At 43.5% G+C, this 18194-nt stretch overlaps 1 protein-coding gene across 1 annotated transcript in view; it reads left to right on the forward strand.

The window, feature by feature from the left end:
* LOC136576562 (prolyl endopeptidase FAP-like) overlaps window positions 1-18194 on the forward strand; it is a 134765-nt gene that overhangs the window by 57061 nt on the left and 59510 nt on the right. The window contains exons 6-12 of the mRNA XM_066575935.1: window positions 264-316; window positions 402-474; window positions 8323-8443; window positions 9409-9563; window positions 10084-10184; window positions 11773-11908; window positions 12984-13028. Of these exons, the coding sequence (XP_066432032.1) occupies window positions 264-316; window positions 402-474; window positions 8323-8443; window positions 9409-9563; window positions 10084-10184; window positions 11773-11908; window positions 12984-13028 (684 nt within the window). The remainder of the gene's footprint in view (window positions 1-263; window positions 317-401; window positions 475-8322; window positions 8444-9408; window positions 9564-10083; window positions 10185-11772; window positions 11909-12983; window positions 13029-18194) is intronic.

Raw genomic sequence — 18194 nt, forward strand, 5'->3', positions numbered from 1 at the left:
TTCAGTAGGTTGGTAGTACTCCAAGCCCACCAATGTGATCTTTTATTATGTATCACTTAGGCTGCATTCAAACCTCACTTATGTGAACTTACATCACCATAGGATGCTGTTCGGTGGAGGCAGCCTGGGTGTTGCAACTGTAATAGAAAAATTTAAGGAAGTCACAACATCTGGTTCATTTCTGGTTCATTGTCTCCTTTAGGTGTTTGTTGGTTTAGATATTAACATATCATAATTATTCTTTCCTTGTAATGTCTTTTCAGCAATGGAGATACTCTTATACGGCAACATACCACATTTATGATATAGAAAATGGGTCAGCATTGTCTTCTTACTCGATAGAAATATTCCACATTACATTTGATATATGTCAGTGACGCCATTTTTTATGTATTCTATAGAGTATTTATAAGAACAAATGACCTACCTCATGACATTCAGCACATATCCTGGTCACCAATTGGCCACAAACTGGTAAGTAGAACTTTTAATACCCTCAATAATCTTGACAAAGAAGGACACTTTCTAACCCCTTAATAAGTGTGTCATGTACTAGAATGTGAATCCTCAAGTTTCTGTAGGGTTGACTTTGGCTAAGTGGTAACATTCTGTTCTTCATCTTTAACCCTTTCCAATCCACTGTCTGACGTCTGAAGACATTCTGATTGAAGGCTGTGCGGCTCCGATGTCGGAAGACGTCCGTCAGGGTATTCTTACTGTATATTACTGGCCGCTCTGTTGTCGGGGGCCTCTCCAGCATGTCACATACCGCAGTACTGGCTCTAGCCAGCAGATGGCGCCATTGTATAATGGCAGAAAGAGAAAGCCCCCTAGGAAACCCTGAATCCAAAATTGGATTGCAAAGGGTTAACTGTGATGGGAAGATATGGACATTCAGGCTTAGTTGTCCAGGTTGTGGCCTTTAGTGTAGCCCATTAGTTTTGTCAGCCTTTGGGTAGGTAGAAGTCGGAGAAGGTGTACCAAGTCATACATGAGAGTCTTAGCTAGTTGATGTGGCAAGCAATGTTTTTGCAGATCAGTAGAAAGGTCAATTTGGGTGCAGAAGAACATGTAGAGGCAATTTTTTCCCCCATGCAAAGAAAGAAAAGCACGTACTGTGCCAGACCAACCTAAAATTTACAGTATGTCACAGGTTGTAGCACTCACCTTTATGGGGGTGAGGGATACAACACCTGATTGAGAGTATGGAAGTTGGGGTTCCTACACACAACATTTTAGCGCAGAACAGGTGTGTGAAAAGGGGGATTTCCAGCAATTAAGTCTCAGGGCTCAGTCACACGGGTGCATCGGCGCCTGTGTACGGGTGCCGATGCACCCGTGTGACTGAGCCTTCAAGCTGAAGCATGGTAATTGGCCATTCACATGATCGGGAGCTGCGTGGTGCGTGTTATCCAGTTCCCATAGGAGTCTATGGAAACTTCTGCACATCACAAACCAAAGATAGGTCAGGTCCTAGCTTTTCTCGCAGCACGGACCTTAGATGTGAGCATTGCAGTCATATGTCCTATCTTTGTTAGGTGCGAGTTTTATGCAAGTCTACAATTCCTTCATCTGAATGCTTCTATAGGAAACCATTGGTTATATTAGACGCAATGTTTTCACGTGCCTATAATGCGCTAAAATAACGCTTGTGTGAACGAGCCCTTATATTTTATCTGCTGGCTGAACAGTTTTCCTTTCGGTAATAGTCCACAGTTTATGCATTAAATGAAATGCCTATTTATACGCAGTCTTTTCCATTATTCCTACCTGACGAAAGGCCAAGAACTGGCCATAACCAAGTAGAAATAGATATTTGATTTGAAATACAGTAACTAAAATCACAAAACAGTGTGGCCAAATTTACCAAATGTAGTAAAAGGACAAAGATAGAATAACCTTTTCATGAAATAACCTTTTCATGACCAAGGGTCATTGATGCTCCTATGTCTACGTCATATTCTGTAGTTCTGGCATTTCCACTTTTAAAAAATCATAGCTAGAGATGAGCGAGCATACTCGCTAAGGGCAATTACTCGATCGAGCATTGCCCTTAGCGAGTACCTGCCCGCTCGGGAGCAAAGATTCAGCTGCCGGCGGCGGGCAGGGAGCGGCGGGGGAGAGCGGGGAGGAACGGAGGGGAGATCTCTTTCTCCCTCTCTCCCCCCCGCTCCCCCATGCTCATGGCCGCAACTCACCTGTCACCCGCGCCGGCAGTCGAACCCTTTCTTCCGAGCGGGGAGATACTCGCTAAAGACAATGCTCGATCGAGTAATTGTCCTTAACAAGTATGCTCGCTCATCTCTAATCATAACCTTTTTACTTTTCCATTGATGGGGCTGTATGAGAGCTTGTTTTTTGTGGGATGACCTATAATTTTTATTTGGGTTCATAAGACTTTATCGATTTTGTTCAATTTTTTCTTGAAGCGCAATTGCAAAAAAAAAGCACAATTCTGGCATTGCATTTTTTTTTCTGATGGTATTCACCGTGCAGGATTAATAATGTGATATTTTAATAAACTAGACCTTTATGTACACAGTAATAACAATTTTTAGATTTTTTTACTTTTTAAAATTTTTTGATGTGACAACTGGGAAAAGGGGGATTCACACTTTTAATATTTTTTTATGTTTTTTTAAATAATTACAAAAGTCTTTATTTTAGTTACTTTTACTTAGTTTTTTTAGTCTCCATAGGGGACTTGAACTTGCAATCATCTGATTGCTTATACAGCGTACCTACACTATGACACTATATTATAATTAAGGATGAGCGAGTATACTCGCTAAGGCACTACTCGCTCGAGTAATGTGCCCTAGACGAGTATCTCCCTGCTCGTCCTTAAAGATTCGGGTGCCGCCGCGGGGCGGGGAGCTGTGGGGGAGGGCGGGGAGGAACGGAGGGGAGAGCTCTCTCTCCCTCTCTCCCGCCCGCTCTCCCCTGCTCCCCGCTGTGACTCACCTGTCAGCTGCAGCGGTCCCCGAATCTTTAAGGACGAGCAGGGAGATACTCGTCTAAGGGCGAGCACCCACTGGCGTTTGCGTTTTCCGCGGGGAAAAAACGCAGCGTTTTCGCCGCGTTTCCCGCGTTTTTTCCGCCCGCTTTCCGCTGCGTTTTTCGCGGCGTTTTCGCGGCGTTTTCGCGGCTTTTCCATTAATTTCCATGGAGAAAAATAAGGACACATATGCAACTGACAGCTCCTATGTTAAAAACGCAAACGCAATGCAAAAAAAACGCCAGTGGACAGGAACACATGTTATCTCTATGCCTGTGCAGGAAAAACGCAAAACGCAAAACGCAAAACGCAGGTAAAAAAACGCCAGTGGGTGCTCGCCCTAAGGCACATTACTCGAGCGAGTAGTGTCTTAGCGAGTATACTCACTCATCCTTAATTATAATGTATCACAGGCTGCCTGTGATACATGGACGTTTTAATAGGCAAACAATCATGGCACAGCTGGGGGCCTTCAGAAGGCCCCAGACTACCATGACACCCGGACAGCATCCCCCATGGTCTTATCATGACACAACTGTTCGGGGCATTTAAATGCTGCTCTCAGCATTGATGGCAGCATTTAAATGGTTAATGGTTGAAGGACAAACAGAATCCAAGATCAGCATTTCAATTTCAAAGCAAGCAGCTGTGCTGCCCAATTATTCTTAAACGTCTTATTTTTCTTGTATTGTCAAAAGATATTCAGGACACTTTCATCAGATTTTTATTTTTAACTCCTTAGGCCGAATGCCCACGGTCAGACACCCGCCGCGAATTCCACAGCAATGGCTGTCCATAGACAGGCTTTGATAAATGATTCTTCTCTGGCCACATGAGCGGAAATCAACTGCGATTTTCTGCTTGTGGGGAAGAATCACAGCATGTTCTATTTTGTGCAGAAAATCGTGCCGACGGCTGCCATTGCAGTCAATGGAAGCCATCCGTCCTGCGATACTTCTGCAGTAAGAACTGCAGAAGTACTGCGCATGCACGCCGGCCGAGACACTTGTGGCGGATCCGGACAGGTGAGTATAGGGTCTCTGGGGGGCGCCAGGTCTGATTCTGCTGCGATATTTCGCAGGTGGAATCCAACCCAGCCATGGGCATGAGGCCTTAAGGATCAAGTGCATTAAATATACGACTTTTGGTCATGGCCCGTAATCCTAGCTGATAGCAGAAGTACGACATGGGATTAAAGCTTCTGCTCCTGCAATCAAGCAGAAACAGGGCGAGTCATCAGCTACCACAACAGCAGAAGATCTGGAGGAGACTGCAGAAACAGTTTTTAACCACTTCTGCTTTCTCCTTTCCAGGCTACATAGCACTCAAAGAGCGCTATGTACTAAAGAGTGTAATCTATGTTCTGCTATGTGACCTGGTGATCACGTAACTGCCGGATCCCCCTGTTGCAGCAGAGCAGCAGGGTCCTAGCAGACCCTGATCAGCTCTGCCAGTGACTACTGTCACTACAGGGAATGTTTTTTCCTATAACTGGGGCTCCTATGGATTACCCAGCTACAGTGAAAAAGTGTGAAATGAAAAAAAAGACAATGTGAATGTCCCCTGGAAGTCTTATATCACATCCAGGGGGTCATAAATATTTTTTTTTTTTTTAAGTTACAAAAAAAAATAAAAAATTAAAGAATAAAATAAAAGTACATGCATAAAAACGCAGATGCCAACCAAAACCATCGCTTTTTGCTCCCTGTAACCTGAGACTATTCAAATTATATATCAAAACGTTCAAAACAAAAAGAGAAACCCATTCCTGTACTTTATTTTAGCGTTAAAAATTTACTAATTTTAAAAATAAGCTATACATTTAAAAAAATTCTAATATACTAAAAAACGTAAAAAAACTCAGTGACAGAAGATATTTTTAAAAATAGCCTCATATGTCACCGAAAAAATGCAGCACAGATAATTTTGGTAGCTGAAGAAAAAAGATTACTATAAGTTTTTGTAGCTGTTTCTGCATTACAAAGGCTGTTAGACGCTCCGCACTCCAATCAGCGATCTACCCAGAGATTATTATACACTTCAGCTCCAACTGATAGATATAGGTCTAGAATTAGTTATTTAGGCTTACTGGGAATAAACTCTAAATCTTTTTCCAAACACGCATCACATATATTTTTAGATACTTTTTCAAATTTGCATGCGTCAGGATTTGGCCACCGAAAGGAGTCGAAAATAGAAATTTCAGATTCTGTTTATATAATAATTTGACCTCCATGTGCTTGGAATAAATATTTTTTTAGATACAGTAGACCAAACCCATGCTCTTTTAGGCACACAGAGTTCCTACGGAGCCTTAAAGGGAACCTGCGATGTTATGTAAACACCATAAACTAGGTTACAGTGCTCATAGGGCAGGGAACGTGGGGTCTGGGGTGTACTTACCCAACTACCCTGTAGCTTTGTTGTTACCCCTGGAAGTTGGCTCTCGGTCTATGAGCATGACTCGTTCCTTCATTCAGTGTGCACGCACTACCATAGAGAACAGTATGAGTGCATGTGTACGGACTGAAGAAAAGAAGAGTCATGCTCACAGACCGAGTGCCAACTTCTAGGGGTGACAATGAGGGACATGACTGGTTGGAAGTTGGGGCTCGGTCTATGAGCATGACTCATTCCTTCATTCAGTGCGCACGCACTACCATAGAGAACAGTATAAGTGCATGTGTACGGACTGAAGAAAAGAGTCATGCTCAGAGACCGAGGGGTGACAATGAGGGACATGACTGGTTGGAAGTTGGGGCTCGGTCTATGAGCATGACTCATTCCTTCATTCAGTGCGCACGCACTACCATAGAGAACAGTATGAGTGCATGTGTACGGACTGAAGAAAAGAGTCATGCTCAGAGACCGAGGGGTGACAATGAGGGACATGACTGGTTCCCTTTAAGCAATATATTTTGGAAGGATGGCATCCAATTGTGCATGCTGTAGATTTACATGAAATCCAACTGAAAGCAACCTCTGCCTACCTCTGTATAAATTGGAGGCATATATAGGGCCTATATACTTCTTTGGATATTGTGTTATGGATACATACAACCAGAGGCGTAACTTGAAGCTCCTGGGCCCCAATGCAAAACCTGTAACAGGGCCCCCAACTATAATGCTTTATTCATAGTACTGGGCTCCCTATATGGAGAAGAGAGGCCTTAAGGGCCCCCTAAGGCTCTTGGGCCCGGGTGTAACCGCATCCCCTGCATCCTCTATAGTTACGCCAGTGCATGCAGCTCAGAGCTTGTAATATGACCGTGTACATAAGGCCTTATACTAAAGTAAAGTTTGATCAACCTTCATTGGATGATCAGGGTGGGGGTGAGGAAAGTAAAGTGGTGGCTGGATCAGAACAGTGTACAGTACAAAATATACAACTGTCACCCACATATAACAAACCCAGAGGAGAGGAAGAATAAGAGACCCAGATTATGCATTCAGAAAAGGGGCATGTACATAGCACATTCCATGGGGCAGTCCGGAGCAGTTCAGGGAGCGCACTAGTCAGCGGCCATAAGTAGCAGGTCTGAAGCTCGCTATCAAGTTGACCACTTTAATATTTTTTTGTATAAGCCATATTTTCTGGCCATGTTTTGACCATGCAATGCCATGGACAGTACACCGCTCCATATAGCCTATGAGGCTATGCAAATAGCCATTTTTTTCCATGTAGGCCCATAGTCCTACAGCATAGCCTATTTCCGTCCATTTAATGGACGAGAAACTGGCCATGCAATTCCCCTGAATGTGCATCGCCCATGTATATTGGACAGCACACAGGTGTCCGTGTGCCGTCTGATGTGAGTTGCACTTGACTCCCTCTGCGAAAACTTGCAGTTAGGGCTTATTCAGACGACTGTATGTGCAAATATGCTTGACTCAGCGCAACGTATTTGCGCAGTAAACAAGGTTGATTTGTGCACGTAGGGCCCTGATTTAAAAGGCTATTTAGCCTAATGAGGTCCAGATGTGTTATGTTTTTTTTCACAGAATTGTGCAGCGTATTGCGCATTTACGTACCTCACATAGACTTCTATGGGAGCCTTTGTTGCACAATATGCAAAAAGACAGAGCAGGTCCTATTTTTATGTTCTGAAGATGTCCTTAGACTTGTGTCCACCTAGCCTACGGGCTGCTTCAGACAACCGTATTTGTATACATTTTTGTGCTCATAAAATATGCGCATGCAATGCGCAGAGAATAGAATCCATTGACGGCAATGGGGTCGTCCTCATGAACGTGTTTTGCGCACACATTTTGTGTGTGCACAAAAAAAATAGGACATGCTCTGTCTTTCTGTATGTTGTGCTGCAAAGGCTCCCATATAAGTCTACGGGAGGTGCGCCAATGAGCAATATGCTGCACAATTTAGTGAAAAGCAGAACACATCTGGACTTCATTAGGCTAAATGGCCTTTTAAATCAGGGCGGGGGTGTTTTGTGCGTGCATGGGACCAGGAACTGCATGCACAAGAAAATACAATACTACGCACCGATACGTGCTCTAATCAACCTTATTAAGGGCGCAAATACTTTAAGCCCTAACTGATGAGGAAATATTTATAAAACATTCGTAAAAGACGGTAAAGCTATTGAAAGAAAGTTTAAAAAAATTATCTTTTAGGTGTTATTCACATGAGCGTATATCGGCGGCGCCTTCACCGCCGGCCTATATACGCCGCCCATCTGATGCATTGGTTTACAATGCATCAGTTCATATGGGCATATTCCTGCAGCCTAAAAGTAACCAGCCGGCCAGGATAGCGCATACGGTGCGCATTTCAGCCGGGCGCTTTGGTTCAGGAACTATCTTCCTGGCCAGAATACGGCGACGGCTGCCATGGACTCCTATGGGAGCCTATAGAATCTGCCTTAGAAGGGAGGTGGAAGGAAGTTTAGCAGCATGTTTGCTAAACTCCTACCCCCTTCCCTCCTCCCCTCTAGCTGTTTGCAATGGAAGGGGGCAGGATGGTCGGGAGCTGGTTGCTAAGCTCCCACCCCGTCCTGCCCCCTCCCATTGCTGTCAGCCGACAAGGGGCGAAAAGGCGGAGGCAGTTTAGCAGAGCTCAGCTGTCTCCCCCACAGGACGGCATTCCGGGCTCGGCGTATATGCGCCGGACCCAGGCCGTCTGAACAGGCACACAAACGGCACATTTGTGTGCCCATTTACACGATTTTCGGTTGCACTATCGCAGTGACACGGCCTACCAAAAAACGCTATGCTCATGTGAAAGAGCACTCAGTCTGTTAGAATATACATTTCAACTTAACATTAAAAAAAAAAAAAATTATTTTTTTTTCTTTTTCTTTTAGGTGTATGTTGTGGATAATAATATTTATTTATTACATGAACCTGGACAATCATCCATTCAATTAACAAATGATGGGAAAGAAAATGAAATATATAATGGAATTCCGGACTGGGTCTACGAAGGTGTGCCATGTTTTTCATTTCTACATTTTCGGAGCTCCATTTTTGTGAGGTTTTACATCTTGAACCTTTTCAATGTATCACATTCCATAATTGAAGTGATCAAATGACTGGGCTTCTTTCATCATGTCCAATGGTGATCCAACTAGTGGTAAGACCTTCTGATCCTTGGAGGCCACACATGGTGCAGTATCAGGAGGTCAACTGTAAAATACCAGTTGCTCTTTGTCCTACCTGTTTACTGCTCACTGGAGAACATCAGACTCTTTTGATCTGTGCTACATTTTAGTTTCTTTCAGGAATATCAACTTGTACCCCTGCCCGGTAGTCATAGTTAACCCTTTCCGATCCACTGTTGCACCTCGTCCAACATTGAGATTTTCCTGCATAGCTCCCATGTAGGGCAAAGTCCGACACACTATGCTGAAGAGAGGTCTGTCACCATAGCACTGTGTATATACATGTGTGTGTGTGTGTATATATATATAAGCCCTAGCATTGCTTCATATATATATGTATGTATGTATTTAAATACAGAGTGTATAGTGTACTGTACATATGCAGAAGAGAACTATGGTGACGCTTTCCCACCCAAAATTAATAAGAGCTCAGGAGCGTGCAGGTGGCAATGGGTTAAAGGGGGTTTTGCAAGATAAGAAAAAGCATTGCTGCTTTCATCCAAAAACAGTGACACTTGTCCAAAGCTTGTTCACTTAACCCTATTCACTTCAATGGAGATGAGCTGCAATACCAGACACAACCCATGGACAAGTGTGGCGCTGTGTTTGAAAGAAGGCAGCCATGTTTTTCCTGTTCTCTACAACCTCTTTAACAAGTGAACCCAGGTTGTTATATAGGTTCAGGGCAGTCATTGTTATAGCCTAAGACATCTAGATAATTATGTATTATTGACTCTGCTAGTAGATTGGATTTATTAATTAAGATACAATTATTTATCTTTATTTTAGAGGAAATGCTCGGATCGAAGTATGCTATCTGGTGGTCTCCAAGTAACAAGTTTCTTGCCTACGTCCAGTTTAATGACAGAGATGTACCGCTAATAGAGTATTCTGTCTATGCTGAAGACCAGTATCCAAAAACTGTAAAAATACCATATCCAAAGGTAAAAATCTATACATTGTGTCTTGTCAAACAGTACAGTAGGGGGTGCAGCTGCAGTTTTTCCGTGTTTTGGTGAAACATGTGGGGAACGTATGCCCATATTGGACAGTGGACTAGTGGTGTAGCAATACAATATACACAATGCATGCTCTATAGGGATGAGCGAGTATACACGCTAAAGGCAATTGCTCGAGCGAGCATTGCCTTTAGCGAGTACCTGCCCGCTCGAGACTGAAGGTTCTGGTGCCGGAGCGAGGGAGTGGTGAGTCGCGGCTGTCAGCAGGAGGGAGAGAGGGAGAGAGAGATCTCCCCTCCGTTCCTCCCCGCTCTCCCCCGCAGCTCCCTGCCCGCTGCCGGCACCCAAACCTTCAGTCTCGAGTGGGCAGGTACTCGCTAAGGGCAATGCTCGCTCGAGCAATTGCCTTTAGCGAGTATACTCGCTCATCTCTAATGCTCTACAATAGGTACAGCGGACGTGTCCCTCAAGGTGGAATTAATATCTATATTCCTCTCTTTAAAAGGCCGGAGCGAAAAATCCAGAGGTTAAAGTTTTCATTGTAGGAGTTGATGATCCATCATATACCAAAATCCAAGTTCCTGTCCCTTCTCTGATTTCTTCAAGGTAATAAGAATATCTATCTATCTATCTATCTCATATCTCTGTATCTAATATCCATTTATCTTTATATGGTATAAAGATTGAATATGTAGTGTATCCCATAGAAACCAATCAGATTTTTATTAAAGGGGAAGAATCTCTTATGGTTAATTTCACAAGCAATGAATGATTATGAATATCTCATAGTATACAATGAAACTTAAAGGAACGCTCAAGGCAATACTGATGCACTGTTATGCTTAGGATTCTATGGATATATGTGTGACGGCATTGACGTACATTAAATGGGTTTTCCCACTACTTAACATCGATTCATAGCCACTCTGTACTTTCTGGTTGCTGTTGACTAGGATATGTGACTACTGTAGCCAATCATTAGCAATAGATGATCATTGCTGTGGTCTAGAGATGAGCGAGCATACTCGCTAAGGGCAATTGCTCGATCGAGCATTGCCCTTAGCGAGTACCTGCCCGCTTGGGAGCAAAGATTCGGCTGCCAGCGGCGGGCGGGGAGCGGCGAGGACCGGAGGGGAGATCTCTCTCTCCCTCTCTCCCCCCCCGCTCCACCCTGCTCATGGCCGCAACTCACCTCTCACCCGCGCCAGCAGCCGAACCTTTTCTTCCAAGTGGGGAGATACACGCTAAGGACAATGCTCGATCGAGTAATTGTCCTTAGCGAGTATGCTCGCTCATCTCTTCTGTGGTCCTTTAAATGTACAACAGAAACATATTAAAAGTGCAGAAAAAACATAATCCCTCTCTTGAGAGAGATGTAGTTATGGGGAGGGTGCACAACGAATTTAGTCAGCCCAGCCTCTTACCATCAGCCACAAGCATCACGTCGAGGGCACCTGAACATAATGAGTCTGACACCAATTAATTCCACTGCCTTCTGAGCAAACGCCAGAGGACCCAAATCCACCATCACTTGCATGTCATTACCTATTTTACTCATCAGCATCCCTCTCATGACCACACTTCTGGCAGAACGCGCTGCCATGACAAATACAAAAACTGCAGCCAACTACCAGGGCAGGTGGACCAAGGATCACTGGAGAACTCATGGGGGAAAGAGGGCTGTAGCATTACTCCACCGTTTAAAGGGCATGGCATCTGTCATCACTTTTGTGCCCCGTAAAGTACATTATAGGGCTCAGAGGTGAGAGAACAGGTTTTTAGGGAGCTGCCTTTTATACTCACCCGGACCCTCGTTTCAGCGCTGAGCCCCTGCGAAATCAAGGGTCCGCACATGGCTTTGTGAAAAAAGTTCAGCTCTGAGCGCACACTTATTCCTCCATGGCAACGGGGGACCCAGAGAGTATAACAAGTAGCTCCCCTCAACTTTGAGCCCCATAACATAGTTTATAGGGTTCAAACGTGATGACAGATGCCCTTTAAGAAAGCTAACCATCCAGACACCTGCTAAATTAACCCCTTCTGCTCTTTGCCCGAGCATGCTTCTTTCTGTCTAACAACTAGACTACACTGACTCTTTACTTGTTGTATGGATGATGTTATGAGATAAGCTTCATTATACTATATGGATCACATGCTGTTAACTACTGGTGTTATATTTACATTTCATCCACAGTGAATACTGCTTCAGTTGGGTGACATGGATACTGGATGAGAGAGTCAGTATTCAATGGGTTACGAGAATACAGAACATATCCATTATATCAATATGTGACTACGAACAGAGTTCAAATAGATGGGTCTGTCCACAGGTAGCTAATGTTTAGACCCTCTTTAGTATTACACCATAAAATACATTTGTTTAGCACGCTCTCTATCTATCTATCTATCTATCTAGGCCGGGAAGGGTATCGTTTCTCCTTAGGGAGTACCTGGAAAGTATGAGGAGACTTATAAGGCCATTCATGCTCTACTAGGAAATATTTTAGGTACTCTCCCTAAGGAGAAACAATACCCTTCCTGACCCACATCTATAGGCTTCTCACTAACCAAGCCAGAAACCTACTGCCGACTGATTTGGGGTAATCACCCCGAAACAGCTGTCTGTGTATGGTTGGCTTATTAAAAGGTCTTAAATTACAAGGCTTGTTAAAAGGTCTGACATTGACTTGCAGGAATGCTGCCTTCCAATAGTTGGTGCTGTAGAGGCATTGTTCTATCTTCCAATTTGCATCTTTCCCAGAGGAGCATGGAATGCCTTATAATTTTCATATATGCGTTTTTGTAGCCCATGTGAATAAGGTGTTAAGAGCAGGTTAGATAATAGCCAGCGGCTTTTGCCTTTTAGTATCAAGCTTCCTACCTTGGAGGGTGGCTCGAGTGCCTGGGTAAGGCTGTCAGAGCTGTGCCACCGCCTGTGAGAGCGGTATGAATTAAAGATGTCACCCGCTCCTTGTGCTGATACCCCCTCTCTGCTAAGTACTGGCTGTGTCCTCCAAGGGGAGAGCCTATTCTTCTGCCTCACGGGCCACATAAATTGACGTCGCGGGCTGTATTCGGCCCTCAGCCCTTGAGTTTGACACGTGCTTTAAGAGATTGAGGGATTGGGACAAGTCTAGCGTAGGGGCTATAGAAGTCCATGACATATCATGTTCCCATCACATGCACTGACTTATGCTTCTACACCCACTGGAGGGAATTTGTCATTTGGGGAATTTTTATTGCCACTCTTTAGTTTCGCAGCTTTTTTCCCTTCTCCAGTTTAAAATGCTACAAATCTACAGTTTTTATCTTTTTATTTCTCATCAAAGATTCTGCAAAATGATAGACTTATGAAACTATGTGAATGTATTTACTGAAGTTATTTTCTCCTTCATCTCTCTTAAGAATCATCAGCATGTTGAAGCAAGTAATACAGGATGGATTGGTGTGGTGGGTACCTTTATATTAAATCCCGTATGTAGTGAATAGAAGTGTATATAAAACTAGTACCCATAAATCAAGATCTGGCATGGAGAATAAAGTATATATCTACTGCTAATTCTACATTATCTAATTTTAGCTACAATATATATATATAGTAGCAATGGGGGTACTCTTGCCTCGGGATCGCTGACCTCTCATACCAGAAATGGTGCCCCACACGGGTAAACACGACTCAGGACTAGCGTATCTCTTTGTCTAGCTCCTGCCAGCTTTTATTCAACAGCACAGCATATCACATCACATCATGTCCATAAGCACCCCAACTTGGGTGGGAGTCTAGGGGCGTCCCCTGTCGGACTCTTGCCTTTTCAGGCCACCAGCCTGCAACACCTTCCTGTGCTGCGCTGGTCCTCTCTCAGGTATTGAGGTTAGGGGCGTCACCCTGTTAGCCTCTGGACTTCTTGGTCTGCACCAGACCCTGGGCTAGCAGCCCTCCCAGCTCCACTGAGCTGTCTCTCTCCCTCTTGTCTTTGGCAGGAACCGGCTTTTATCTGGTTCCTGCTCCACCCCTTGGTTAACCCTCGCACCAGGAGTCCTGTCTCTGGCCCTCTACAGGCCCCCCTGTGCACTGCACCGCTACATTATATATATATATATATATATATATATATATATATATATATATATATATATATTACACATATATACACATACACACACATACACACACCCTCCTTTTAGATAGACCAATTTGGTTTTGAACCAACGAGGGACGTCACTATTAGGCTTTATTCACATGAGCGTATATTGGACGCCGTTTTCATGGACGACCAATATACAGTACCATCTGATACATTGGATTCCAATACATCAGATCTAACGGGCATATTCCTGCGGCGTAAAAGCACCCGGCTGGCCAATATAGTGCCAGGCGTTTTTACTCCGGCCAGGAAAGATGGTCCTGTAACTATCTTCCTGGCCGGAATATGTTGGCCGCTGCATAGACTCCTATGGGAGCCTATAACAGCTGCCAGAGAAGGGAGGTGGGAGGGAGTTTAGCGGCATAACTGCTAAACTCCCTCGCCCTTCTCTCCTCCTCTCCAACCCTTGCTGGCTGTTTGCAATAGGAGGGAGCGGGGCGGGGCAGCAGCTAACAAGAGCTGACGAGGGAGCTCAACTGTCTTGCCTTCACCCGACAGCATTGCTGGCTCAGCATATATGCGCTGGGCTCGGGCCGTTTGAATAGGTGCACAAACGTTCAATCTGTACGCCCGTTCACATGTTTTCACGTCGCCGGCGGGCGAACTTAAAAACGCAGATGCCCGTGTGAAAGAGACCTCAGTTCGCTCCCTCATGCACTCCGTTTAGACAGGCAGATACATTGCTGACTCGTTCAAATGAGAATCGTTCAGTCTTTCACATTCGCTGTATAAGTGACTGAGAGGGATGGAATGAAAGCTGATTAAATGAACGACAAGTGAACGAGCCAACGATGGTTTGTATGCTGGCAGAAAATGAATGATGAAGGAAAGCAAACGTTCTCGTTGGCTCACGTTTAGACTGAACGATTATCGTTAACATTCGCTCCTTTTAACGATTTTGTGAACGATAATCTTTCGTCTAGAAGTATCCTTCATACTGGTGTATTTGCAAATCTTTTTGCGCATGTAAAATTTATACACGCAAAAGATTTCAATGGGTTTGTTCTCATTTTCTTTTTTTTCATGTGAGAAATTTCTTGAGCGAGGAAAAAATATAGGACCTGCTCTATGTCTGTGCGCATTTGTGCACCAAGGGTTCCCATGGAAGTCTATGGGGAGTGTGGAAATGTGTAACCAGATGTACAATATGCTGCATAATTCCGTGAAAAAAAAAGAACATATCTGGAACTCATTAGGTTAAATAGCCACTTAAATTGGGGCATGCTTGTCTGCCGCACACAAATGAGGCCCCACGAGTGCAAAAGGGACATTAAAATGTGCCGATACGCACACAAAAACGTCTTGTAGATAGTTCAAATACCTGAGGCATGTGCAAAAACAAATACGCCCGTGTAAAAGAGCCCCTAGCCTGATGTGGTGCGGTTTGTTATCAAGATACCCAGGGCTGGCTCCAGGGTTATGTGGGCCCTTGGGTGACAGAGTCTCTGTGCGCCCCTTTGTGGAGTGTCACGCCTTACTAAAACATAGTAACATAACATAGTTCATAAGGCTGAATGAAGACAATGTCCATCTAGTCCAGCCTGTCTATTCTCCTGTGTTGATCCAGAGGAAGGCAAAAAACCCCAAGAGCAGAAGCCAATTAGCCCTTTTGGGGGAAAATTCCTTCCCGACTCCCTAATGGCAATCAGACTGTTCCCTGGATCAACCCCTAATAGTTCCTACCTACCTGTAAACCCGGATTAATGATTAACCTAAGACTTGTATCCTATAATGTCCTTCCCCTCCAGAAAGACATCATGTCCCCTTTTAAACTCCTCTATGGATTTTGCCATCACCACTTCCTCCGGCAGAGAGTTCCACAGTCTAACTGCTCTTACAGTAAAGAAAATAGAGTAAATAGAGCACACAAACCCAGAATATGAGGGAATCCATTGAAATTAATGGGTTCTATTCTCTGCATTTTGCGCATGCAAGAAGGAGTGCAAACTGGTCTCCGCAGAAGCTCCTAGTGTGGAAACTCAGCCCGAGGGCTCCTTTAAAATGGCAAGAAAATTGCACAATTTTCTTGCGATGGAAGAGTGAGTGAAATCACAAGATTACGAAACCAATGCTTTTAAATTGTTTCAATTTTATTTGTGAAATTTTCACTCCTGCAATGTTGCTTTAAAAAAAGAAAATACATCGTAGCACTTCCTTTTTTGCAATACCACACATTGTTTTCCATTGGGGCCGGCGGCAGCAGCGCCAGCCCCATTGACACCAGTGGGAGAAGATCGCAGCATTTTAAATTTTTCTGTTGATATACCCTTATGAGGGCTTGTTTGCTGTGTGGAAATCTGTAATATTTGGGGTACATATAATGTATAACTTTTATTATTTTGGGGAGGGGTGGATAGTGGGAAAGAACAAATCAATTTTGCCTTTTTTTATGATACTCGGTACATGGTATAAATGTCATCATGATACATTTTTTTCTGTGGGTCACTAGGATTACGGGGATGCCAAAATTATATGTATTTATTTTGGTTGTTCCACTTGTGAACAGTTAAAAAAAAAAAAACTTTTTGGGAGAATATTTTTTTTGGCATTGCTGCATTCAAAAACCCAAGACTTTGGTAAAAATAGGCAAAAATGGGAGGCAGCACTGGTCCTGATGATGTCAAGACCTGGACTTTGCATCCCCAATCCCACTTCACAGGCCATAGTTTATTGATTTGGCAGGGTTATGTGTGCGCTGTATGCCTGTATTATTTGGGCACTATATGGCACACCATAAGGGGGAGGGCATAGGGCGTAGGACACTCCTGCTAGTAACTGGACACGCTCTTGTATTGAAAGAGGTTATGCATCTCCTTCCATCACTGACAGTATATCTTCTTTGCCAATTGTTAGTTTTCCGTTCATACATGCATTCGTCATTCAAAGATAATTGCTGTCTGTTTGTAGCCGCTACGTGCCGAGGGGACATTTTTACACTAATTAATGCAATTTGCAAATACAAGTCTAATGACTTGTTTGAACAGCGGTACGGACATAAACTCAATTATACTTGTATTTGAATGCACTTTGTTCCAGTAAATTGATCATTTGGTGTTGGGAATGTCTTGACTCATGATACTTTTATACCGCTAAAGCAAGCGCATCTCCTAAATGAACATCTGTGTTTTACTTACTCATTTTCTATGTAAGTGGAAGACGATTGCATCTTAATACACAATATTCTAGAAATAAAGAGATGAGACCTCGTCTACATAATTGTGGCTTATTAATATAATTCTAGTTTATTGCTCCTTGCCTTGTAAAATATGCTAATATATGGATATTTAATTGCTTCTGTTTGGAGATGTATGTAGAGCAACAAGCTAATCCGGAAGCTTCATTCTATCTTTGGTGTCCAAATTTACCTTGCTTTGTTAATTAGCTAATTAGGTTTCTTAATTCTGTGCTGGAAAATTTTTGAACTTTAACCCCGTTAATGTCATGTCCTATTTTGGTCCTAAGGACACAACGATTTTTGGGGATTTTCATCTCCACTTTTCAAAAGCCATAGCTTTTTTTAAATTTTTCCGCCGACCTGGATAATGAGGGCTTGTTTTTGCGTGTCGAGTGGTAGTTTTTATTGATACATTTTTGGGGTATAAACAATGTACACTACCGTTCAAAAGTTTGGGGTCACCCAAACAATTTTGTGTTTTCCATGAAAAGACACACTTATTCACCACCATGCGTTGTGAAATGAATAGAAAATAGAGTCAAGACATTGACAAGGTTAGAAATAATGATTTGTATTTGAAATAACATTGTTTTTACATCAAACTTTGCTTTCGTCAAAGAATCCTCCTTTTGCAGCAATTACAGCATTGCACACCTTTGACATTCTAGCTGTTCATTTGTTGAGGTAAGCTTGTGAAATTGCACCCCACGCTTCTAGAAGCATCTCCCACAAGTTGGATTGGTTGGATGGGCACTTCTGGCGTACCATATGTTCAAGCTGCTCCCACAACAGCTCAATGGGGTTCAGATCTGGTGACTGCGCTGGACACTCCATTACCGATAGAATACCAGCTGCCTGCTTCTGCTGTAAATAGTTCTTGCACAATTTGGAGGTGTGTTTAGGGTCATTGTCCTGTTGTAGGATGAAATTGGTTCCAATCAAGCGCTGTCCACTGGGTATGGCATGGCGTTGCAAAATGGAGTGATAGCCTTCCTTATTCAGAATCCCTTTTACCCTGTACAAATCTCCCACCTTACCAGCACCAAAGCAACCCCAGACCATCACATTACCTCCACCATGCTTAACAGATGGCGTCAGGCATTCTTCCAGCATCTTTTCATTTGTTCTGCGTCTCACAAACGTTCTTCTTTGTGATCCAAACACCTCAAACTTGGATTCATCCGTCCACAACACTTTTTTCCAGTCTTCCTCTGTCCAATGTCTGTGTTCTTTTGCCCATCTTAATCTTTTTCTTTTATTGGCCAGTCTCAGATATGGCTTTTTCTTTGCCACTCT

The sequence above is a fragment of the Eleutherodactylus coqui genome, chromosome 8, assembly GCF_035609145.1.
Source record: "Eleutherodactylus coqui strain aEleCoq1 chromosome 8, aEleCoq1.hap1, whole genome shotgun sequence".
NCBI classification, from domain to species: Eukaryota; Metazoa; Chordata; class Amphibia; order Anura; family Eleutherodactylidae; genus Eleutherodactylus; species Eleutherodactylus coqui.